This window comes from Thermobia domestica, chromosome 8, assembly GCF_964235325.1.
Source record: "Thermobia domestica chromosome 8, izTheDome1.hap1.1, whole genome shotgun sequence".
NCBI lineage: Eukaryota > Metazoa > Arthropoda > Insecta > Zygentoma > Lepismatidae > Thermobia > Thermobia domestica.
Genome location: NC_137461.1, coordinates 262,468,295 through 262,495,442, shown reverse-complemented (window position 1 = coordinate 262,495,442; position 27,148 = coordinate 262,468,295). Strand labels below are relative to the sequence as shown.

Below are 27,148 nucleotides of genomic sequence, written 5' to 3'. Positions count from 1 at the left end.
AACGTTTCAATACATTAAAACTTTATTTTGTAAGGAATATTTTAATTAGTATATAAAGACCGTAATTTTACTTAAATTTGTACTTTTTTTATCTAGAAAATATGTATCACAAAAACTTTGTACATTTGTGATATGTAAATTTAACTTAGTAGATATTTTATTAACTCTTAATGTACTTCTTACTTTAGAATAAAATCGCATGCTCTAATACCTGATTTTAAAATTGTAACTCTACAATGTATTAAGTACTCTAACAATATACCACTACTTTTTATATAGATCTAAAATATTTGTTACATAATTAGTTCATAATAATTTAATTTATGAAATAGTAACCTAATAATTCAATATCAATATTTAAAAAAAAAAAAAAAAAAAAAAAAAAAAAAAAAAAAAACTAAACGCATTTCTACTGCAATATTACTTCAATAGTGGTAATCGAAAAATACCTATATCGCTGAGTATTTACTCTATATTTCTGACACTAATTTGACTATTACAAAGATAGATTTTTAAAGCTTATCTGAAATATTCTACTTTTATTCAAAACGAGATAAGGCAATATATTATATAAATGATATAATATAGGCAATATATTATTTATCTGATTACTTAAGATAATTTACTAACTATAGACATATCTAACATTTTTAATGCACGAAATATGTAATATCAGTCATTAAATGTTCAGAAAAATCTTAACAGTAAAATCCTTAAAATGAACATGCCTTTTAACATGGCTACCGGTTAGTCATCTACTTATTATTCTGCGTCCATAAGCTACCTCCGAAAGTTGAATACTATCTGTTACGTAACAAGAGTGGCCAACATAGGTCCATGAGAGATCCGTTTCAAAAAGGAACTGTTTTGATATTTATATTAGACCCACTATATTAGACCATGCTTGTATTATACTTTCTAACACGTATTAAGATTATACGTACATATGCCTTGAAAAGTATTTTTTTAAAACAGACAGTGATATTACAATATTAAAATTTTACAATATAAGTTTATGCGATAGAAAACGAGATAAAAAAACGTGTAATTGAAAGACACTTGAAACATATGCTCGAATAAACCACATATAACTGACCAAAACTGATAATCTAATATAATAATGCGGCATATAGAACTGCCTATGATAATCTGATATGTAATAATGAGGTATTTGGAACCGCCTACCAACATAATAAAACACAATTTTATTTGGTTTACGTCCGAAGCCAGAGCCTGTGATTCTTCACCAGAGTATTTTGGGACAGAGTTGGCTTGAAAATTGATCATGAGAAATGTATTATAATCCGTAATTACACTCTTGACGTAGTGGTAGCTTTGGTTCAATTTGAGTAATAAAATCTATGGAGGATTAAATGTTGCAAATACTATGTTAAAAAAATACTGCTACTGTTTTTGTTAAACTTGTCTATAAATATTGAACGGACACCAATTCAATCTGCCTTGAAATGCCTCGCTAAACTTGAATTCTGATGTGTTTAGCAATCTAATGTTCTTTGTTTTGACGTTCATTTGTTACTCAGACATTAAATGGTAAAAGAAGAAAAAACAGAAATTATTCTCTATCGTTTATTGGAAGCGTGTTAAATCTGTATTAAAATTATACTTTTAGAATTTTTTTTTTTTTTTTTTTTTTTCAGTTTCTACAAAATCACAGAATTCTTATTCATGGGGCTGACCATCTGGTTGTGGTAAAGCTCTATGTCAGGGGGAGTTGTTGGACTCTGACGAGGCAACTCCCCAGGTGATGCATATAAAGAAATGCCCATGAGATATGATGGGCGAACCTAAACCGAGACCGCTGTCTTGCGGTTAGTAGAGGGATTTGCGAGAGCTATAGTAAGAGGTTTCCGACCTATTCTTCCAAGTTGTAGATTGAGCATAGGAAAAAAAAAAGTTTAGAAACAGCCTCGGGAGATAGATGACAGAAAGGAAAAAGGAGGATCAAGAGATGGTACGTACACTACCAATTCCAGGGAAGATATAACAAATAGAAAAAGAAATATGTAGAAATGGAGTTGATATCGCAGCAGTGGAAGAAAGAAGATAGCAAGGAAAGGAAAAATTTTCAGAAACCCAAATTATACGAGGGTCGTCCAGAAAGTAAAGAACGTTTTGATATGGTTAACTAAAAACAAAAGATATCAGAACAAAACGTTATTTACAAAGCGACAGGTCCTTACTCTACTTTTCTATGTTATTGTCTTAGCTGTTAAGACACTTGTTATAACGTAGGGCCAGTTTGTCAATGCCGATGTTGTATACATCTGCCGCCAAATATATGAGCCAGACTGTCACCGCTTGCTTGAGTTCCCCATCGTTTGCGAACTGCTTTCCACCCCAAAATTCCTTAAGTTTCGGGTATAAGTGAAAAGTACTTGGTGCCAAGTCAGGACTGTAAGCACGATTACAAACATTTCCCTGTTTAGACGTTGAAGTCCTGCTGTGTTCGTGCTGATGCATGAGGCCGGGCATTGTCATGGATTTAACAACACTTTTATCGATAGCTTTCCACATCTTTTGTTTTGGATGGCGCGTCGAAGTTGCTGGCGAGTTTCACAATAGGCTTCAAGGCAAGTATTCAAGACAAGAGCACAAGCGGGAGATAAAGCATATAATGCTAACCAAAACCAACTAAAAACCATAACAAGGAGAACCATAATGCAAATATACAATATACTGATCAGGCCAGTCGTTACCTATGGGTCCGATATTTGGGAGCTAAACAAGGAAGATACCTAAACTAAGAAGATATCAATGTCTACACAGACTTGAAAGGAAAATAATGCAGAAGATATATGGATCAATAACAGGAGAAAGATGGTGACACTGAATAATGAAGAGGTAAAAACCACACTAAAAGGTAAAGACACAGTTAGATTCACCAGGTCGAAAATAATTAGTTGGACCGACAATGTATTAAGAATGGATGGAAAAAGAATGTCGAGAAAAATGATGGAAGGAAAAGTATACTCAAGAGAAGATGATGACCAAATATAAGGTGGATGGACTAAGTGCAAGATTACCTCAATGCGATAGAGATAAGAATTTGGGAAAAGAAAGCAATGAACAAAATATAGGATGAGACGGATAATATCGAAGGCCAAAGCACATCCAGTGCCGTAGTGCCATGTGAGGAAAACTGATGCGTTTCACAGCCATTTCCAACTTGTGTAAACACTTAACTCAAGCTTATTATATTAGAATTTAAATCTCACGTTGAATACAGATTCGTCAATTTAAATAAAGACTGCTTCAACGTTACAGATAATTGTAACTAAACAGATATACTAAGTTCACTTGAAAATAAGATTTTTTCCCTGGGTATCTGGCAACATTTCTTTACTAACGATTTTATTCTTCAAATTGAAGCAAAGTAATTATGTTAAGACAAGATTGTTTCATTACAAATTCTATCAAATTCCTTATTCATTTATTATTTTTTTTTAAATCCTCTCCCAAAACACAATGCTGAAAGTTATCACTTGCTCTGAAGAGTTTTATTTAAAAAAAAAAAAAAAAATCCCACGAAAAAATAGTACGAGTGATACGAATACATGTCCTGCACGTTCAATTAAAAAAAAAGAAAAAGAAAAAAGAAAGAAAGAAAAGAAAAGAAATACTACATATATTATTAATTAAACGATATTTTGCATGAATAAGAAATATTTTTCAACTTTTGTGAACAACTTGTCATACAGTGCTAACCGAAAGTGCGTTTCAATTGCTAACATTACAATACAATCAAGATATTCACTAATCACAATGACGAAAAAAGTAATTATCTAGACAATCTGATAATTACAGTTGCATTTCAAATACAGAAATAAAGGTGGTTAGAATAATTCATACCTCAGAAACCTCACACATTATAAACAACGTGAAAATGTCACAACGTTAATATTTTACGAGTAAATACAAACTTCTCAAACTAATGATAATTCCAACTAACGACATATCAACATTTACACATTTTTTTTTCTTTCCAAATTTCATTAGTCGCAATTTATACCATATTCTATCAGTGATTTCACTATTATACGAACTCCGTTTTCGTGAAGAACCTAACACATACTAGCAATCTCTGAAACTCACAAACATTTCAAAAGAGAAATAACATTAAGAATATCTTTCACAGGTGTGTAGCGAAGTAAGGTCAGGGCTGTAGGCAGCATTATGGTCAATAAGTAGTAATTTAAACGTCAACAATTAAAGTACTTGACGAAATGCGAGTTTTAAAATGTAAGATCTCAAATATCCCATTCTACATTAATCCAAATTTTGTAGTCATAATTTTACAACGGTTATGTATTGAATCTTGTACTTCATACATAATTTGAAACATTGTAAGTCGATTATCCTGAAAACAACAGGATCACAGCCGACCTTTGGTCACTACAATAACTAGTTTTATAACTCCAAACCCCATCAATTATAACACCATGATAATAATATTTCATTATTATAGCAGAGTCACGAAAACTCGGCATTCGATAAGCCGGCAGTCCGGATAACGGTCACACCCAGGCAGGGCGAAGAAACCCCGCGCATATATCCGTTCAAGGTCGCTGGCGGGAATTTTTCTGAGCTCTGTCTTATCAGGTAAATTACTGTACAGTGTGTATTCATTAATTTTCATTTCCGTGTATAGTAAAGGCTCTATGCCTTAATAAAGTACGTACTTTTCCTTTGTTTAAGGGTAATTGGGTAGTTTAGTCTCTGTTCTTTCTCAACCAACCAACACATACAAGTACAGTACTGGATTTTCTGAGGAAACACTTGTACTTATTCCTTTTCAATCCCATTCCGGATAGCCCGGCATTTTCACAAACTTGGCTACCCTTCAGTCCACATTACGCCGAGTTTTCGGGACTCTACTGTAATATTTCACAAATAATAAATTCATTAAAATAAACACTAATCTAGTATCACAAAACATTAGAATCTTATCTTGAAAGTCATTACTTTTACAAGATGTAAACTACTGCAACCATTTTTTAAAGGTGAATAAATATCAATTGACATTTCATTACAATTTTTTTTCTTTATCGATTATTTACACAAAAATTTATAATTAAGGCAAAAAAGAGTACTTTTTAACACCCAGTACTATAATGATATATTGTACTTCAAACAATTGCCATATATATGATACAGAAAATATTGTAGAAATAAAAAATACGATTCATAAATTTTGTGTGTGTGACAGAAGTTATTGTATTATTATAAATAGCACACACACAGGATATTTAAGTTTTACACATGGAAAATTAATTTTCTACAATTATCTAAATTTCAAATAAGAAATCTTCCCCCCAAAAGGTGCAGAATGCACATTAATGAGTTGATTAAATAGTTAAGACTTCTAACAAGTTCCTTCAATATATTTCTACGTTTAAGTTCATACCGCAATTCCTATTTGTATCAAGTCCGACCAAAATTAAAGTGTCAAGGTATTGTATCTAAATAAGTAAAAGAAATAAAGCTGAATGGAATGATATTTCGCCTATAACTGGTGTATTTAAATGAAACACATGCAACTTTTCTAATTTTTTATGACGATCAAGCATGGTGTTCTCCACAGATGTTACGTGATCGTATGAATCAACTACAAGAAAAAGGGGCTGACATAATTCTAGTCTAACAGTGAAAGGTTTACATATTGTTAACACTGTTAATTTATCATCAGGGCTTGGACTTCTATGGCCTAAAAACTTTGAAAATATACATGCATTTATGCCCTTAAAATTAACGATATATGACCAAAACATAGCCTTAAAAAACATAACATTCGTACTATTGGAGTACTTAGATTTAGATATCGTGAAACTATACTCAGGGGTTCCAGGTCCTCTTAGACAACATATTCCCCAACGAATGTCGTATAATCCCCATACGCTCCGTGAAATGAAAAAGAAAAGAGAGAGAAATTTTTAAGTTTTACGTCCCACGATTATGCTGGCTCGGTTAAAGGAGACGGTGATTATGAGAAATGAATGAAATGGTGTAATGAAGAAAGTGGGAGAACCCCAAGAAACCCCCCCCCACACACACGGTGTTTGTCCACCACAAAGTTCACTTGGCGCGAGCTGGGATCGAACCAGGGATCCCATGCACCCGAGGTGAACGCTCTACCACTGAGCCACGGCGGCTCCAGAGAGAGAGAGAGAGAGAGAGAGAGAGAGACGGGTCTTACCATAATTACCAGTGATGATTTCAGTTTCTGCTCCGGGGGAAAAATATTCCCAGGATTCCGTACTTAATGTGGATTACTAGTATTTTCGCAGTACCGTGTATTTAACGTCTGCTTCGGGTGTGCATGGAAATATTTCCCACTAATATACAACAAACAAATTGTACCTCCGGTATCACTACAGGAGAGAATGACAGATTTCTCCTTTCAAAGGGGTTATGGCAGGTCAAGAGCCGTTACCTCTCAAACTGTAGAGTATTTCTCCAGTTGCATTACTGGAGGTCAAATGTATGTAAGAAAATAAGTACCAAATAATCTCGTTGATAATACTGACAAATGTATCTCCGAACAATAACTTAAAACCAAAAACATGCTTTTATGTCACTTTGGGTCCACATATGATCTACAGCTAAAATAGAGTTCAAATATGAATTTATATGACCAATAAAACTCGTATTTGTTCGTGTTTATGAGAGTCCAATATATGTCTATTATTAACTAGACATGATAAAAAAAAAAAACAAAAAGACACGTCATAGAAATCCGAGCCTTGTATATCATAAAGTGCTTTTGTGCAACCTTGATGTATGTAGTATAATTAGTGTTTTTATTGTAAGCTGAATCAGTAACAATAGCTCGAATTAGGAGTTGAGCGGTCAGGATTTGATAGATTTGCATTAACGTCTTATCAGCAGCAAGGTTATGCAAGACAAGAAATACAGTTTAAAATGAGATATTAACAACTACAGTGCGTTCAATGATCCAATTGAATTCAGGATTTCGTACACCAAAGGCACATGTGCCGGCTACTAAACCAAGAAAAGAAATTCATCCGCCAGGATAAGAGATTGATGATCAAGCACATTTGTTTACAATGACATAACAGCAAAATAAATAAATAAATAAATAAATGGTTAAAAAGATATTCATCAAAGTATGAATAAATGATGTCCTTCACTCAGCCCTATCACGGATATAGCTGCTGAGCATAAAAGGAAACAGAATAGAGACTGAAAACTGAAGTAATTTTCGAACATGTGAATATTATGCATTATTCGATTTGATAATCGAAGATAGATGAATTCGCTTATACAGGATTGCAGAGATCGTTTATTCGCTTATACAGGATTGCAGAGATCGTTTAATTACCAGCTGTCCATATTTTTTATAATGATCATCTCAGAAACTGAGAATAAGAAACAATTGAGCGAGGATGAGAAACGGTGTTGACTCCTTGCTGGAACGAACATTTTGCGTCTTATGGGAACAGTAGATGAACCCTGAATCCATCAATATGATCCGGAAACAAAACAGCAGATGATATATTGCCATCAGGTTCTAGACACAGATATTTTGAGTTAAGACAGCAGAAAGTCGGTTAATAAATGACATCGGTCTTCTAAGACTAGGAATGTATCTTTCTCATTGATTTATGAATTAAGATTCTAAAATCAATGCCAAACTACTGCAGCCTTCTGGACATATTTCATCTAGTCACGAAGACGAAAACTGGTGTGGGAAACTTGGGAAGGGGATTCTGTTCCTGTTCTTAATAATGATTATCCAACACTAAAACTGGAGCAGCTAAGCTGCGAAGTGTTTGATCATTCACCGTATTCTCCTGATTTAGCACTAAATTATTTGTTCCCAAAATCTGAAATGGATTCTAAAGTCAGAGTTTTCTGGACAATCACGCGTTGGGTGAAGCTGTGAACAGTTGGTTTGAGGGCAAGACAGTTTTCCTGAAGTGTTCATTTATTGCAGGAAGTATACTGATCATCTTCGCTACATGAGTAGAGGATGCAAAATCAAATACAAAAAACTTTTCCTTATCTTAATCTCTGTAAATGGATGTGTAATTTCCTGAATATTTCGGCAAAAATAGACAACGGTCATTGTCGTAAAGCAGAACGCATATGTATCATAGAATTTATACAGTATAGTTTAAAAATCTTTATAGGCCATTAATTCCCAAAAGTTCTTATTCTATCTTCGTGGTCGTTGACGTGAAAGGTCGTTGATGATTTTCAGCTGAAATAGCAAAACTGTTTACTTACACACACAGAAAACCAAATGGAAGTAAAACTGTTATTAAGGCATTTATCTAGTGTCGGCCCTAACCAATCTGTATTTCTACTCTTGTTAGGGTGATAACTTTCAACCCCCTCCCTTTCGTACTCTTCGTAACATAAAAACACGTCGGCCTTACAGTTACCTTCTGATGAAAGGATTAATATTCCATTTTTGTTGAGAAATGAAAATTATTTGATGTCTACAGTGATTACCTGACCTGTATAAAAGTTAATATTGTATTCTGGATAAACAAATTAAGAAAAATAAATCTTAATGTATATACCTACATGGAAAGACACGATCAATCTCATTACCACACGAAGAACCACTAGTATGCAATAACCAAACATCAGTAATAATGCATGAAGTGCGAAGAAACTTTTATAGCCACTACTTGAATCACGAACTTGTAATTCATATTCTTTCCCTTATTTACATGCGGTGTTGTATTTGTAAAAGAGGAAACTATGGTCCCTTAATATTCGTTGCAGTAAGATCTAAACTGTCTATAAATATTCAATAAGCGTAAGTTAAAGAGTCATGATTAAACTTCTGCATGAAATAAAGCTACTCGTGACTTCTTACCTAAAAAAGTTCCTGCTTGGGCAACACAGATTAAATTATCTTGACAACGACTCCAAAACTGATTCTATTGAATAAAAGAATTTATCAAATATACTATCTTATAATAACAAGTACACTTAATGTTGTAGACTAATGACAAAACATATTTTTTTTTATTACAAAAGAGAATAGATTTAGGCTTGTTTCATACGCCACCACCTGCTGAACAAAAACTTTGTTGTAGGCAGCAAATGAGCTCTACTATCACCATCACAAGTAGACGAAACAGTGGCTATAAATCGTTACGCATGGCTAACTTTGTATAATATTCTTCATTTTTGTGCCCTGTTGAGAACTAAAGAGGATCCTGGATACGAAAAGTAAAAAAATATTTTCTGAAGTGTCGTAACTCGAAAGTTACGGGACTTACAAGTAGTTCGAAAAATTGTAAGAAAACTATAGTATAGACATAGTGAAAAGTAACACATGAGCGCTGAAAATATCCGGCATTATTAAAAAATCCAAAACGGTGGTGCTAATATACGGGAATCAAAGGTAGATGATCAATTATGTGATCTGACTGTGTATGGTTTCTTGGAAACTCAGTTTGTGAAACGTTATTAAATCTTGAGTTAAACCGTCCTATAATTATGCCCAGAGCAGTGATGGCCAACACATCAACCGGCAAGTCGTGAGAGGTAGCCTACTCTGATCTGTGTTACAATGTCTGTATCGATTACTGTTACTGCTTTATGACCCCCTCTACCGGGCTAGTAAATAGATCAGTAGACCACCAGTGATACCGAGAAATGACAAGTAGCTCTCAATCCTAAAAACATTAGCCACCCGCTGGCCAAGAGGCTAAAGTAGGCAGGAGACACATTCAAGTAACTGCTGATTAAAAGATTAGTAAGAAAATGCACGGACGCCGGAAAATATACAAGGTAAATCCGGTTTAGATCGAATAACGGACTCCTCGCACTGAAAGTGATTGCTCAACTTTGTGATTATATCCTCCTCGAAGATAAACAAAATTTAAGTGAATTATGACTTGATAATTGGTCTCATCAAAACTACAAGGAAAGGGATATATTATGTGACTACGTACAACGAATACAAGCATTCGACTACTGACCCACCGTGCCCAGGCTATCTACAAGTTTCTCGTGTCGGTCCTGGCAACATGAGTATCCCATTAGCCCTCAGTATGTGTAAAATCTAAAGAAATAAGCAAACCACGTTCCCAAGAACTATTATTACACTCTTACATCTTCAAATATGGAATTTCATTTTATGGTAAAGTTCTATTACTGATCTCCTACAACACATTGCGAAGTGTAATTAAAAAAAAAATAATAATAAAAAAGGAGTACTCTAGTATATTAGCTGTGATATACTGCAAACAAGTTGTAATGCGTAACTGTATAATACCGAAAAGAATAATACTTTTTCTTAAGTAATAACGAAAACTGATGTACAACACTGGACATTAATATCAGAAATATTAAATGATTTATATTATTATCTATACACTAGGACAGCGTTTCTCAACCGCTGTGTCATGAATACATGTCAGGTGTGTCGTGAGATTTTTTAATGTCTCCTAAGATCTTTCGCAAAGAAATTACCTTTAGAAGAAAATAAATATTTATCGTCAATCGACCTGATTCACATTTGTCTTCCAAGTTTAACGTTGTTCATTTTTCTTTGGAAAGAAACACTGGACATAAGAGTGTGTCTGTCAAGAGTTCGTCCACGCATAGATATGCTTTGAAAATAATCGCCAGAGACAAATATATCACCAGTTTTAAGTTCGATGTCTTTTTATATTTCTGATGGTAATATTTCTTTCTCATATTCCTGCTTAAAAGTCATAAGTTTCTTTTATGTTAATACGTTTTTATTCAAGTGTCTTATGTAATTTGTTTGTAAGATCCGTATCTCATAATCGTTCCATAATTTTAAAAAAATCTATTGTATGTATTTTTGTGTGTTTACTTTTTTGCATCTAGGAAAAAAAAAATCACATGCAGGGATCTAGCGAAAGTTTGAAACGTACTTTGATATGACCCAAAGGAAGGAAAAAAAAAAAGGTTGAGAAACGCTGCACTAGGAGTCTATTATGCTTCGATTTCGTTCTAAAATTATTCTCGATATCTACAAAGTCAGCTGCATAAATATTACACAATTTTGAAAAAGAACATTCACATAGAACTTATACACTGGTTTCTGCAGTTTTTCAAACCGCTTACAAGTTTTATAATTTTGGAGTAGGACGCTTCTTTGCATTTTCAGTAGCTTATAAGCTCGGAGGAGGAAGAACTTTTAAATTAATGCATTTTTTTTCTTTCTTCATTTGAGTCACGGAGTCACTATGCTTTAAACCATTTCGAGATACACTAAAACTTATGAACATTCTTAATTATTAAATTTTCGTATGATAATTTCCATTAATTTTAGATTGGTCCACATACTAATCTCCATACTCATGTTACGAAAATAATAAAAAGTTCGACATCGTCTGTACTGACCTTAGAAATTGTTTAGTTCCCCATGTGAATTTCATTAAATACTGTACATACACATGTACAGTATTTTTAATATACATGTTAAAAAGTCATGATTCAGTGTTAAGTAACCAAGGCCTATACAAGAGGGAAGATTTTTCGAAAGTTTAATTCCCTTTCATAACTTGAAAAACAGAGTTAATTAAATGACTATATATATATATATATGCTATTATGATACAAAGAACCGTGTTCATATGCTAGTAGAATATTTATAGCTCATATAAAATATTCTGTGTATAATATTAATAATATCTAAAAAGAAATTCGAGTCAATGATGAACATTGTTTGAGAAAAGTATGTTCCTACAGTCTTTTAAAGTATCTACTACATGTATGTTTTTTGAACTGTATTATACGCACCGCAACACCTACTATAAAAAACCACAAATTTGCTTTATAACATAAACATTGTAATAAAATATTAACCTTGAACTCCACTTAAGAACCCATTTTATTAACTTAATCCTCTACATCAGTTTCATAGGACTTTTTCCGAGGATTGAAAAATTTACCATTATGTGATTCCCTAACTAATGTACAAATTTCGTAACAGTCACATACCGATGATGACGTCATCGAAATGCAGACAATTAAATTAATTAAAGGGCGCTCACATGGACGTAAAGATTAGTATTTCATTATTAAATACGCATCCTATCAATTCATTTAATAATAAATATTGTACTTATTTCTCCAATAATGCCACCATTTCTACATTCATACAAATTTGCTTATACGAGAGAAAGTCATAAAGTAAAGGGACTTCTGAGAAATGGTACATTTATTCTAATGATACTAAACTGAAACATACATTATTTTTCTACATAATCTCCCTGCACTTCAACGCACTTTTCCCAACGTTTTACAAGTTTTTGATTCCATCAAAAAAAATAAAAAATAAAAAAATAAAATAAAAAATAAAAAGTTTTTCGGTTGCACCTATAACCAATTTTGCATCGCATCAATGACTTCTGCATCGGTTGCAAATCCTCTTCCCTTGAGCGCTTCCTTCAATGGAATACGCTGAACCTGACTGATATGTAAACTATTCGCGATTTCGTCCACTGTGATTCGTCTGTTTTCCATCACCATACCCTCAATGACTTTCAAACTGTCCTCAGTCGTTGACGTCGATGGCCTGTCTAATCTTTCCTCGTCACATGAAGTTCTTCCCTGTTTGAAACGCTCTATCCATTCGTAGATCTTGCTTCGCGATAATCAGCCGTTACTATGCTGCCCTTGCATTCAATGAATAATTTTCTCCTTGGTGCAAATCGACACTAGAGCTGCAGTGTTTAACGGTATGTTACACTCCAACGACTAACGCGGGAATAAGGAGTGACACGTTGCATAGAAGTGTTGCAGACGACACTACTTCAGCGCTGGATGCTAGCAGTGTTACCAAACCCTAGTGCAAGAAATTACCAGTCCTTTTATTTTCTGACTTCCCTCTTAAGTTCACTGCATTACAAGAATGATTTGAAACTATTAAATAGATCAATGAATTTTCATTTAGCTACACGCTACGAGTTATGATTAACATATAAAGTTCGTCTTTAAAAAAATATAGTATTTCGTTTCGGTAATAGTATGAATATTTTCACAAAAACAACAAACAAAACAAAAACAAGGCATATATACATAAGTTATCATTCACAAAACAATATTCATGACGATAAAACAGTTAATACATTAAAAAAAAAAGTGATATTCACAGAATATCTCAACATAAAATAGCGAATATCAGTCTTTAAGAGAATAACACGAACTTTTCATATATTAATATACTTCGTAACCTTTTTTATATTCTGTATTTCACTTTTATCATTATGAAATATCACTTTCAGTAAAAATTAATACGACTAGAGTTTATGTATATTAATATTAATAAGAAGGACATTCGCAGCATGATAAATTCTTGTCCTCACGACATACACACACGACGAATAATTACATAGGATAATCATACATTAGTCTTGATTTATACAAAGTAAACTACATGATAAATATTTACACAATCGGCGATAAAAATGTTTTCATACCTGACTTATGACTTAGTCTAACATTACGCGGTTATGCCCATTGTGTTAGACTAAAAGAGACGACTGTTCAATGTAAGTGAACGAGTGATGATGGGAGGAATTGTTGGAATGACAATGTGGGAGAAAAAAGGGAGAATTTCAAGCAAATCAACAATTACTCACTACAAACGTATTTGCACTGGGGTGGAATCATGGACTCTTAGTACCAAAAATAAGTGTTCTGAGCAATCATGTCTTCCATTAAAAGAAAAAAAAATACTACATTGTTAGCTATGTATGTAACTTTACGCTAATAGATAATATCGAAAACTTCTTCATCCTTTAAAATAATATTTTTATACATAATCTGTAGGTTTATAATTTTGTAAAATTCGTTTTTATCCTTCGGGCGCTCGTATGTAGTAACGTTACATTAGCATTTATGTGGCGGCATTTTCACCGCTATTGTGATTTTAATAATTTATTGCAGCATAATATCATGAAACACTGGTAAATTCAAACAAAAACCACACGTATAAGTACATTACAAATAAAACGTTTTAAAACTTAGTACCTATTTTCCTGCAAATGCGGTGTATATGCCGTCCATGGGAGCGTCCGAAGGTAAACAAAACTGTACAGTAATTTAAAAACCGAGCCATCAGTGCTTTTTAATTACTCTTATTTACAGGCGTAAGTACAGTATTTTAATGACAGGGCTTACAATGAACAAACAAAAAAGATCCAAAAGAAGAATATATAAATATAAGTCAGCCTTTAAAATTTGAGATTGCGTGCAAAGAATATATAAGTACTCACCACTTTGAAATAAAAAATTAAATGAAATATTTTAAGTTTTACGTCCCAAGCTTATGCTGGCTAGGCTAGGTGATGATGAGAAATGAATGAAATGGTGAAATGAAGGAGGTGGGAACGGGAGAACCCCGAGAAAACCCATGCACACGCTATTTATCCACAAGGCTCATTTGGTGCGAGCTGGAATCGAGCCAAGGATCCCATACATCAGAGGTGAACACTCTACCACTGAGCCACCCACGTTAAAAATGAGTAGTTTAATGTAAAAAGTGAAGTGTATTTACAAAGAAACAAATTCATCTTGTGCATATGTAAGCTGCACGCATCATCGAAAATTTTTGACTCATATTTAAGAATATATTGTTTTCTTGAAACCTTGCGTGGATTTCCTAAAGAAGAACTCAGAGCAGCGACTGAGATCAATGGAGGTTAAAATAATCTATGCCTTGCTGTAGAAGCACGTCAAAATAGTGAGTACTTGCATAATTAAAGTAATGTTTCGTTCCCATCTATGAATGAGAGTAGAAGATTTTTTAAGAAAGGTTGGGCAACCAGATTTTTGAACATTACTGGATGTATTTTCTGCCATTATTTAGAGAACAACGTATTCTTCTGAATATCTACATAACCTAAGAATATAATTCAGTTGCAGAAAATAACGCAACTAGTATCACGATATGATGGAGTTTGAAAAAAAAAAAATCCATAACGATTTATAAAATACGGTTTACTATATCTTTATAAGGAAGACCTAACATTACTGATGGACAGAATACCTTAAACTCAGAATATTTTCTTTCCTATTAATATCTGAAATCTCCCCGTTAAGCAGAAAAATGAAATTTACTAGTCTCCCCGAAAAATGTCTTTACCGTAGTATATATATATATATATATATATATATATATATATATATATATAAAGCTGAGGGCACGAAATGTACTGATTTCTCACTGTTCTTATGTCATTCTTTTCCCCACTACTCATTTTGATATAAGAACCTCATCTTTCAATTATTAATGTTTTAAATTATTAAATAATTTAAACATAAAACAATTAAATTATTCATCTTTGGTATAGTCAAGCCTTTATACACTTCAAATGTTTATGTTGTACAGCCCTACCGCGATGAGTTGATGTTTGGGATGCTCAAATTAGTATTGACACAACATTGTATCGGTAATCTATTTACAACAGTTGATTTAGAATAATCCTTAATAGGAGTGGATTACCTACATTTTACTAGCAACGGTTTTTTATGTTATTTTTTTAGCTAGCTTTTAACGGGAAGTTCAATGTTCACTGAACTGCACTGTACTTCAAGAGTAGGATGTTAAAACAATTAATGAATTTTGGTTTCAAACGTAAACACAGTTTTCACTACACAAGGCAGAGGTATTACAAAATTCAGGAGTCCCCATTTATCGAATGTATATTGAAAATTAGAGAACCAACTGTATTTCTGAATATGATCGCCAGGGTTTTCGCTAAACAACTTCCTCAAACGACCGGTAAGCATGAGATAGACATAATACATACAGAAGAAAAAAGTAGAAATGCTTGTACTGCAAGTGAAATCAAATATCAATACAAGATATACGTAATATAAATCTTCTTGCCCTCCAAGCCACTTGGCACACGTCATTGGTAAAAAGTACATGAGACCATAGTTTGGCACAGCTTTGAAATGTTGATACAAGTACGGATACAAGTTGCAGACAGTGTAGAAAGATCCTAACGAAGCATACAGACAAAATGCTATGAAATGTTTCACGTTGTAATGACCAATACACGTACCAAGAAAGACACAATGATGATCACGCTGATAAATGCATCTGTTGCACAACGGGCAATGATGACATCTGTATGACGTATGCACGTGACATCGAGGGCAATACCACACTGCATTTGTACCACGAGATGATCTGAAACTATCATTTCCGCCTTCAGCTTTTACTGTACTGTTTTGAATACCACTGATATTACTTTTGTTATATATAGCATTATTATTGGGAAACTTGCTATGAACATTCGCACTATCAAGATCGATTATATAATTATCATCGCAGCTTGCTGGAAGAACAATTAATCGACTTTTTGTTACATATATAGCAAACCAATTAATAAATATTTCGAATGCTAGAAAATATAACAGTATGTAGTTTCCACCTGTTTGAGGCACGATATCAACAGTCACAAAGAACACCGATATTGTAAAAACTATTGTTAAGATCGGAAAACATTTCAGGATCTTCAACACGGATTTCTTCATTCTTCTTAACAGTTTTCTAGTTTTGTTCCATTACAAATTATGGTTAGCTTTTCATCTGAACAGCTTTTGCACCTGCAATTAGACAAAACATATTCATGTTAGAAACAGATTTTTCTTTTAAGAGTCTTCATCCCGGCGAAATTAAAATACCGCTAATTTTACAGTAATTATGTGATATCTTCAAATAGATAAAAGATAATCGAAATGTGCAACAAGAGCGCCCTAGACAATAATATTTTGCATGAGAAACCGTTATCACGACTCACTTATCTGCTTTCGATTTTGAGCCATTTTGAATATCGGCATTTATTTTCGCGTTTCTAAACAGCTGAAAACGGAAAGCCACTAGGTGACTTGTGATAACGGTACCTCACGCAAAATAATATTGTCCAGGGCGCTCTTGTTCCATATTTCAATTATCTTTTATCTATTTGAAGATATCACATAATTACTGTAAAATTAGCGGTATTTTAATTTCGCCGGGATGAAGACTCTTAACTATTTATCGATTCGCACATGCTATCTTTCCCTAGGATAATGTAAGAATTAGTTTTCCCTATGTGAGTGCTTAACCATTTAAATCACGTGGATCAATATGCGATACATACTGGGACCACAGAAGCAAAATTTTGTTTTAACCAAATTCACCATACTACATGATTCATTTGAATGTTTAATTAGACGAATTATAAATGACGCAAGAGAATGATGGAAGAACTGATTGAATAAGGTAACAGTTATTACGAATTATTTTTGTATGATAATTACAGAGGCATAACTGAATCTCTATAATGCAATTTTCTTTCATTGCCATCTAAAAAACTCACGACCACAATGCGATTCATTACAAATAATGAACAAGGAATCCTACTAACTAGCGGTGAATGTACTACCGTTGATACTCCGTGCTTTTCATAGATTAATTAGAACTAGGAACCGTTTTGCACTAGAAAGCTTTCGTATTATGCAAGTTTTGCTGAGTACATTGTGCCGAATACTTAGGGGGACGATGCGGTCTTCAAACATGGACTAAGTAGAAGTGTCTGAGCTGAGAATGTCCGATATACAAGCATATAAAGATCATTTCATTCCGGCGACTAGTACGCGACGACGTTTGCCAACTGCTCACAATAGGTTTCGCGAATTGGAACTTATTTTCATTCCCCTGGTTCCAACGGGACTGCCGGGACCGCGGTGGCTCAGTGGTAGAGCGTTCACCTTTGCTGCATGGGGTCCTTGGTTCGATCCCAGCCCACGCCATATGAGCTTTGTGGTGGACAAACACCGTGTGCGTGGGTTTTCTCGAGGTTCTTCAGTTTCCTCCCACTTTTTCATTCATTTGCCATCATTCACCGTTTCCTTTAGCCTAGAATACATAATTGTGCGACGTAAAACTTAGATTTCATTTTCATTTTCCCAACCGGACTGCCATTGAGAACGATTTCGTTGGATGAAATAGCTTCAGATATCGTAGCATGGAATAGCGTGCTTCAATACAAAACCTAGCAATGATCTCCATGGTTAAGCGGTTACCGTACGCGCCTTTGGTACTATCATGCTATATGGTGGATGCATTGAAACCTCCCAGCTAAGTTCTCTCAATTTCTGATGAGTTGTTAAAAATGTACGAGGTCTGGCGTTGTCGGTGTGGTGTACGACACCGTTTCTGTAAACTAGTTCTGGAAATTTCTTTTCAAGAACCCAACCACAAATTATGGCACAACACATTTTGATAGAATAATAGGTCACAGATCCATTATGTTGCATGATCTTTAAATCCCAAATAACCTTATTACTTCGAAGTTGCCTTCATTAGTGAGAACAACTACTTGGTTTCCAAGAACTTTTCAATAATTACCCGGATGTTCCCTGACAAAAATCAAATTCCAGGTCTATGGGAACCCTGGACAATCAATACCGGAGGTTAGAGTTGATAGTAACGCTGAAATTGATCGGCTTCAGATCAAGAAATATATAAGAAAAATTGTGAATGGGCAAGAAGCCCGTACGTAACTTTCTGCAAACGAGAAATGAAATTAATATATCATTACTATTCCACTGAACGCCATATTTTGAAGTACCAACGTTTAGGGCAAATTTTATCTCGTGACCTAATTACCATCCGCTCGCTAGTTTGTTTTCTAGCATAATAGATTTCAGAGAAATATATAGAAAGCAGCTTTCAAACTCATACATTTCGGTTTACTGTGCGAGGACAGCAATGTTAAGAATGGTGCGAATTTTTTTAATGTCTTAAATTTTTCTATTGTATGTTTGTATTTATACAGGGTGTTTCAAAACAACACCGACAACGTTTGGGAGGTGATTCCTGACACCAAGATAACACAAAAAGTATAGAGCAACCTGGGTGCACAAATGCTTCCTTTCCGAGTTATAGGCTCCCAAAAATGTAAAAAACTTTAAAGGTCCATAGCTCCAAAACTATGGAGCCTACCGTAGTCGGGTCAACACTTTACTAAGGTACTAATATGTGCCCTATCCAAAAATACATGCTTCAGAATCCTGCAGTACTTTCGCAACAATTTTTATAGATGCAGTTAGTGAGTACTTCAGATTATATGCCCGTAACCAAACTGCCTGTACAAAAATTGTTACGTGGGTACCTTAGGATTCTGAAACATGTATTTTTGAATAGAGCACATATTAGTTCCTAAGTGAAGTCTTGACCCGACCACATTAGGTGCCATAGTTTTGGAGCTATGGACCTTTAAATTTCATTTTTTCATGTTTTCGGCAGCCTATAACTCCGAAAGGAAGCATTTGTGCACCCAGGTTGGTCTATACTTTTCGTCTTAGTTTGGTGTCAGGAATCACCTCCCAAACGTTGCCAGTGTTGTTTTGAAACACCCTGTATATGCAACACAATAAACAAAACATTGAATCACAAACAAGCAGATTGGGATGAGCGCATGATCACCTCAATAGAAGGAAGACGCTCTCTGATCACCTGCTTTCCAGACTCCAACAACCACTCGAGAGTCCGGTAAAGGTATTCGCAACTGAAACGGCTGACAAATACCATGCACAAAGAAAGCCGCTCTCTCAGCTCCACTGAGATGAGAGTTCGTTGTTCAAAGAGTGAAAATGTCACTGGTTCAATCTTATTAAACTGCCATACAACAGTTTAAATTGCATTGCAGGTTGGAAATTGCGGAAAGTATATTACTACAAGTATAATCTTTTCTCTGCAAAACTAACTTCCTAATGCCCAAGAAACTCGAAATTCTAATTCTAATTTTAAAAGATACGCTGGCACAAGGAGCTGTGCTTTTATAAAAGACGTACTGAACCCGAGAGGCTTAGGGCATGAAAGAGCAAATGCGGGAGCTATTATGTAATTGGCACTAACAGTACCTTTGGTAACCCTTTAACTACTCTGGTGAAAAAAGGTACACTCCAGTGGGATCTGACAGACCCCAATTGTTTTTTATCGCGATTATTGATTTTGTAGTGTATTTTCTAAGTTTACGGTCAAATTAATGTTCTGTTCCTTTCTCGATCTAATTCCACGTCCAAATTAATATTCTGTGCCTAGCTCGATCTAATTCCATGGCCAAATTATGTTTTGTTCCTATCTCGATCTGATTCCAAGGCCAAATTAATGTTCTGTTCCTATCTCGATCTAATTCCACGGCCAAATTATGTTTTGTTTCTATCTCGACCTAATTCCATGGCCAAATTATGTTTTGTTCCTATCTCGATCTGATTCCAAGGACAAATTAATATTCTGTTCCTATCTCAATCTAATTCCACGGCCAAATTAAGTTTTGTTTCTATCTCGATCTGATTCCAAGGCCAAATTAATGTTCTGTTCCTATCTCGATCCAATTCCACGGCCAAATTATGTTTTGTATCTATCTCGATCTGATTCCAAGGCCAAATTAATGTTCTGTTCCTATCTCGATCCAATTCCACGGCCAAATTATGTTTTGTTCCTTTCTCGATCTAATTCCACGGCCAAATTATGTTTTGTTTCTATCTCGATCTGTTTCCAAGGCCAAATTAATGTTCTGTTCCTATCTCGATCTAATTCCACGGCCAAATTATGTTTTGTTTCTATCTCGACCTAATTCCATGGCCAAATTATGTTTTGTTCCTATCTCGATCTGATCCCAAGGCCAAATTAATATTCTGTTCCTTTCTCGATCTAATTCCACGTCCAAATTATGTTTTGCTTCTATCTCGATCTGTTTCCAAGGCCAAATTATGTTCTGTTCCTATCTCGATCCAATTCCACGGCCAAATTATGTTTTGTTTCTATCTCGATCTGATTCCAAGGCCAAATTAATGTTCTGTTCCTATCTCGATCCAATTCCAAGGCCAAATTATGTTTTGTTCCTTTCTCGATCTAATGCCACGTCCAAATTAATATTCTGTGCCTAGCTTGATCTAATTCCATGGCCAAATTATGTTTTGTTCCTATCTCGATCTGATTCCAAGGCCAAATTAATGTTCTGTTCCTATCTCGATCTAATTCCACGGCCAAATTATGTTTTGTTTCTATCTCGATCTGATTCCAAGGCCAAATTAATGTTCTGTTCCTATCTTGATCCAATTCCACGGCCAAATTATGTTTTGTTTCTATCTCGATGTGATTCCAAGGCCAAATTAATGTTCTGTTCCTATCTCGATCTAATTCCACGGCCAAATTATGTTTTGTTTCTATCTCAACCTGATTCCAAGGCCAAATTAATGTTCTGTTCCTATCTCGATCCAATTCCACGGCTAAATTATGTTTTGTTTCTATCTCGATCTGATTCCAAGGCCAAATTAATGTTCTGTTCCTATCTCGATCCAATTCCACGGCCAAATTATGTTTTGTTTCTATCTCGATCTGATTCCAAGGCTAAATTAATGTTCTGTTCCTATCTCGATCTGATTCCAAGGCTAAATTAATGTTCTGTTCCTATCTCGATCTAATTCCACAGCCAAATTATGTTTTGTTTCTATCTCGATCTGATTCCAAGGCCAAATTAATGTTCTGTTCCTATCTCGATCTAATTCCACGGTCAAATTATGTTTTGTTTCTATCTCGATCTGATTCCAAGGCTAAATTAATGTTCTGTTCCTATCTCGATCTAATTCCACGGCCAAATTAAATTTCTTTCTAATTTCACAGCAAAATTAATGTTCTGTTCCTATCTCGATCTAATTCCACGGCCAAATTAGTGTTCTGTTCCTTTCTCTTTCTAATTCCACGGCCAAATTAGTGTTCTGTTCCTATCTCGAACTAGGGAGTTCTTAATAAATATGAACTTGTTGAACGATTAAATGTAAATTTGCTGAGAAGTTGACAGTGTCACGTTGAGAAATATGAGGCTGAATGCTGGATTACATTTTTTTCACAAAGATGGTAAATTTATTTTCTTATGTTTTCTTTCTCTATTTTCATTTGTAGATATGCAATGTAAAACTGCACTGAAAAATAACCGTTATCTTGTGCTTCTACATCGTCACTGTCATGTATTTCCTCACGACAAGATCGTAATTAGTGAGTGAGTGGGCACTCTTTCAAGTTACAATTGATCTTTACTTACACCGTCTTTAATTTCTTTGTTCGTTTTATCTTGAAACTGTCTTTAAAGACTCTGAGCATTCTTCTTGATATTTAGTCCGTGTCTTGGCATTTTAAAATAAATCTTAATCTTAAATACACATTCCAGCAGATAGACATTTGTAGTCATGTATTTTATAAAATGAAGCAATTTTATTCTCATTTGAAAATAGGTTTGCCGTAGAACGTAACGCCTTCTCTAGGGACAGTGGCAACTGTTGTGTCGTTTTCTGTCCTATTTACAAAACCGGAAGCTAAAAATATACAGATAAACTGAGTTTAGCATTCACGACGTTCAATAAAAAATACCAACGTTTATACTTTGGCGGCATCTCAGACAACAAGCAAGTCATATTGCGAAGTCTCAGTTATACAATGGTAGTTAACGCCAAACTATGAGAGTAAACAAGAAATCAGCGACACCTATTGAGCATCTTTAAATTTAGAGGAACATATGACCGCTGGGGTGATGCTGACGAGAAAGACAAAGTCGTCCTCGGCCACCAGCGTAGTTTAAGAGTAAGTTTATATTGCGCGTTGCAGCACAAACAATAAAAGGAATCCATAATTTGGTTAGGGGATTTAGGATTTAGATTTCTGGGTTTTCGGCATCTAAGGCCACCCTTCATGATTTGAGGGATGACGTCCCTCGGCGAGCACATAATCCGGGGAAAGGGAAGGGAGGAAGCGGCCTGGGACCTATAAGTGAGGTACCACCCCGGCATCTGCCTGGTGTGAATGAGGAAAACCCAAAAAAAACCTCCTTCAGGCTGGCTGGCCTGAAAAAGCGTGTTACACTTTTTCGACCGAGTGACCCGTAATTTGGTTGTAGTATATTCTTGTATTATGGCGAATTACACAAATTACCATTATTGGGTTTTGTGCTTTTTTCTTTGAATATTCTGGAGTAACATGTAAGAAGCAATTGGGCCTTTCTGCCGCAGAATAGAACTAGCATGTTAAGGTTTAAGTAAGCTTAGGGTAGGTTAGTTCAGTTTAGTTTAGTGTCGCTTAGGTTCGATATTCCTGGACCTACTATGCTGAATTTAAGCCGTAACTGTCTTATTCGACACTAATTTTGGTTTTGATGTATTAACAATTTAAGCAAATCTATCTCATTTTCGTGTTGGGCTACTCTCAATTAGCACGTCACGAGATCGCCGTAAATACTATGATTTAGCCATAATCAGTGGTTTGGCCCTGTAATCCAGCTCTTGGTGGCAATGTACTGTGGTGAGGAATGGCCCACACTGAGGGCTGATCTTACATGATGCCCTATGCACCCGTCAACTCCACCAGACTCAAGCACTAGTGGTGGTCGAGTCCACAACAATAAGGTATTGTTCTTCATAACCTCGGCGTTGAATAAAAATACAAAACAAAAAGTAATATACATGATTCAGCACATTACTACAAAGAACTACTTCTTACTTATCAATTTTAAATTATTAAGATTGATCTTAATTGTCTTTTAGTCTTAAGTCCCATTCTTATGCCGTACAGTCTAAAGGATTATGACATGTTAGCCCATCACACATATGAGAGATGATGTGTCTCATCGAACACACTGCCAAAGGAATTAGACAGGTAGAAAGGAACGGGGAAGGATGAGGCCTGGGACGATTGTTAGGTATCATCGCGGAATCTTCCTGGTATGAATTAGGAAAACCCAGGAAAAACCTCATTCAGGATGACAAGCCTGAAAAAACTGTTAACACATTTTCGACCGAGTGTCCCAACCGGGAATGGAGTCCGGGACCGCTCGCACTAAAGGCGAGAGCGTCAGCGACTACGCTACGCGGTGGCACTGCAGTCTAAAGGAAATGAAAAATGAAATGAAATCCTTAAGTTTAACGTCCCACGGTTATGCCGGTTAGGCTAAAGGAGACGGTGATAGTGAGTGAAATGGTGGAATGAAGAGTGGGAGGAAACGGGAGAACCCCGAGAAAACCCACGAGCACGGTGTTTGTCCACCACAAAGTCCACATGGCGCGAGCTGGGATCGAACCAGGGACCCCAAGCACCGGAGGTGAACGCTCTACCACTGAGCCGCCGCGCCCCCCTTGCAGTCTGAAGGAGATTGTGATGAGAATGAATTGAATGATGAAATGAAGAAACGGGAGGACCCCGAGAAACCGCATGCGCACGTTATTTTTTGACATCAAACCCACATGGCGCAATCTGGGCTCGAACCACGGGTCCTATTTACCATTTAGCACCGTGGCCCAAAATACAATCTAATTTAGGGGTAAACTTTACAATGCCCACTCCAGTTGGCAGACACAAAAATTATATTCGATTAATTTTAACAATCTGGGTCCAAACTATCCTAGCTAATCCTACTTTACTCTACTATATCTTTTTAAAGCGACCCTACTTATTGATGTTCTGCTGTAGCGTGTATTGTAAAATTTACCACTCATTTAGTTTATAAATTTTTCAACTGTATATTTTACAACCGCTGTCAAATGAACTTATCTACACAAAAATAAGTAAATATGCAACTATGGCACTCATGAAGCAAGACTTCATATTTTACGCCACATCTGAATGAATAGTCTAGTCAAAATACATGTAATGCAATTCACATGTCTCCCATAAAACTCAAGACGCTTGTGTTAATTTAATTCTGTTGTGCTGCAAATATAAACATTTTTAACTTCAGATTCCATTCGTGTGAAACTGTCACTTCTGCTCATTCAACGTGTGAAAACATACTACGTAACATAGCGGACATGTTATTTCCCGAAAGTTGCTGGTTAAGACCTTATTCTTGTACTTTATATTTCTTGCTTACAAAATGACAACGAATTACACAGAAACATACACAGAAATAACAATTGATCAGAATCAACCACTCAGCCAACTTACAGGTAATGTAGACGACAAAAAGTTTCGTTCTATCTCCGTCCAATTTTGTGGAATGACTGAAGAAGCAAATCTCCGTGCCACCTTTTCCCACCTTTTCGAACCACATTTGTTATGAACATAGAACAAAAGGTGGTTTGTGTGATGAACGCATGTATTATGAGTTATTAATGTAAGCGTTTGTGGAATTCCAAATTTGACTTCCAAGATTGTGTAGTGAGTCAAAGTTTCATTCCATTGTATACGTATTAGGTTCATAATTCAAGGACGTTTCAAGTTCGTTTGTCTACTAATAGCGTAACTGATGGAGAGGTAGTAAAAAGCATTCTAAGGCATCAGTTAGCGGGAACTATGTGTTATATTTTCACGTGGACCGACCTTGCTTTTTCTTTGAAATTCTAAGATTTTGCTAAAACAAACAAGAAAGGTATTAAGAGTACAATATTATTGTATGGTAAAACATAGGTGCAGATATACTGTGCGTATCTACTTATTTGTAAAATTTACACAACAAATTTGTAATATCAATTTGATGATGAGTGTAAATCTAAATAGCTATCTTCTCTTTTTACCTGTGCGATAAGTACTTAAGTAAAATACATTAATGAAATTCTGATCGGTTAATCACATTAAGCAAAGTGAAATGAAGTATCTGAAGACAGTTTGCTAATTCATGACGCGCAACCATTGAAGTGTCCAAGAGTTGAGGGATCCACTATTCATACGTTAATAATGTTATTTTGGAACACTAATATGCAAACAATGTTCGGATATTACCTGAATTTGTGTATAGATCCGTACATTAAATTAGAAAAGTTCATTAACATATTTACGTGGGTACGCATCGCACAGGTAAGAACACATCATACGTATTTAGTTATTTACACACTGGTCTATTCAATTAATATAGACTTTATAAATGTAAGTAATCTAAATCTGAGCCTATGTTTAGTTCAAGAGGTCCAGCTTTTTTAAAAAAAATAACATTTCACTTACTTCTGTTAGGTTCATTCGGTTACGATACGCGAAGGGTAACTACTTGAATATTTGTATTCATATTCCCTTGTGTGCGCTTCCGGTATGTACACTCATGTCCAAAATTATTGTCGCATATCTATAAATATGTTGTTCTAGGAATATAATTTGATAACGAATTCGTCCGGTATTTCTTGTAATGTTAGTATGTGTATAATCGGCAAAGACATGCATGTGGCAAATTTCATGTCAAAAGAGGAGTAAATAAGAACAATAAAACGAAAATAACACTTTCTTGTCCATTAAGCAACATTTTATTTTATTCATTATAATTTTCGTATTTATAATTTTTTTCCTATGAAATTTACCATAAATATACATTTCTCGATTATACAGATAGTATCAGTATTAAAAGTACCATGCAAAATCATTATCAAATTATATTCTTACAAGAAGACAGTTATAGATATGCGACAATAATTTTGGACATGAGTGTACATCCATATAGTCTATAGCATTTTGCATTTCTCATTTCTACATGTAGTACCATTCCTTTCTTAAATGACATAGAAGTCAATTACAGTTACTTGAACTCATTCTCCTGGTTTTTGAACTTTTGGACCTGCGATGCATATATCCGAAGAAATACATTAATAAAATCAATCAAGACGCAACGTGAAATTGTTTATGCCATATACAGTGTTTTGCGCTATCCTTGTTTATGTTATGCACACCGTCGCTGACACGCTTACTCTCTACAGACACACTCGCCCCCTCAACTTCATTAAAAATCATTTTTCGTTTGTGAGTTAACAAATTTTACTTGTAAACCACCTATTCTGAGTCTTCATCGAAAATTGACTGAGGAACATAAAACAATGCTTCAGTGATCAACAGGGTTTGCCCAAGTGGGCCCAGCCCGAAAAAACCCACCGGGTTTTTTCGGGTTGGACCCATCTGAAAAAACCCACCTGGGTTTTTGAGCTTTTTGTTAATATATTATTGATACAACCAAGGTGATCACATTGAAAGTGATTTTTATCAGATTTTGGACTTTCCATGGGCAAATTGAATGCTTTCCCGTTAAGGTATACAACATTCAACATAAGACCTTTATAAAGTTCTGAATGCACTGAATGAATAAAAAAACCTTACCTTAGCTTGAGATAATTAAGTAACAAATTAATGTATGGATTATGCTGA

General features: G+C 35.0%; 2 protein-coding genes across 15 annotated transcripts in view; one reads left to right on the top strand and one right to left on the bottom strand.

Moving 5' to 3' along the window:
* The window catches only part of LOC145693591 (uncharacterized), a 506,014-nt gene that overhangs the window by 344,423 nt on the left and 134,443 nt on the right, over positions 1 to 27,148 (top strand). The gene's annotated exons all lie outside the window — the stretch shown is intronic.
* Positions 391 to 26,053, bottom strand: LOC145693593 (uncharacterized). 3 transcript variants are annotated; one of them, XM_081769716.1, is made up of 2 exons: positions 25,967 to 26,053; positions 391 to 16,599 (listed from the first exon to the last, which is right to left on the bottom strand). In XM_081769716.1, exon 2 carries the CDS (start codon positions 16,525 to 16,527, stop codon positions 15,598 to 15,600), a length of 930 nt encoding a protein of 309 aa, XP_081625842.1. In that variant the 5' UTR covers positions 16,528 to 16,599; positions 25,967 to 26,053; the 3' UTR covers positions 391 to 15,597. The 3 variants fall into 3 exon arrangements, with proteins under 3 accessions (XP_081625842.1, XP_081625843.1, XP_081625841.1); XM_081769717.1 differs by lacking the exon at positions 25,967 to 26,053 and adding an exon at positions 25,543 to 25,655; XM_081769715.1 differs by lacking the exon at positions 25,967 to 26,053 and adding an exon at positions 24,974 to 25,172.

Coding starts and splice junctions, on each gene's coding strand:
- LOC145693593 (XM_081769716.1), bottom strand. CDS start 16,527: ATGAAGAAATCCGTGTTGAAGATCCTGAAATGTTTTCCGATCTTAACA.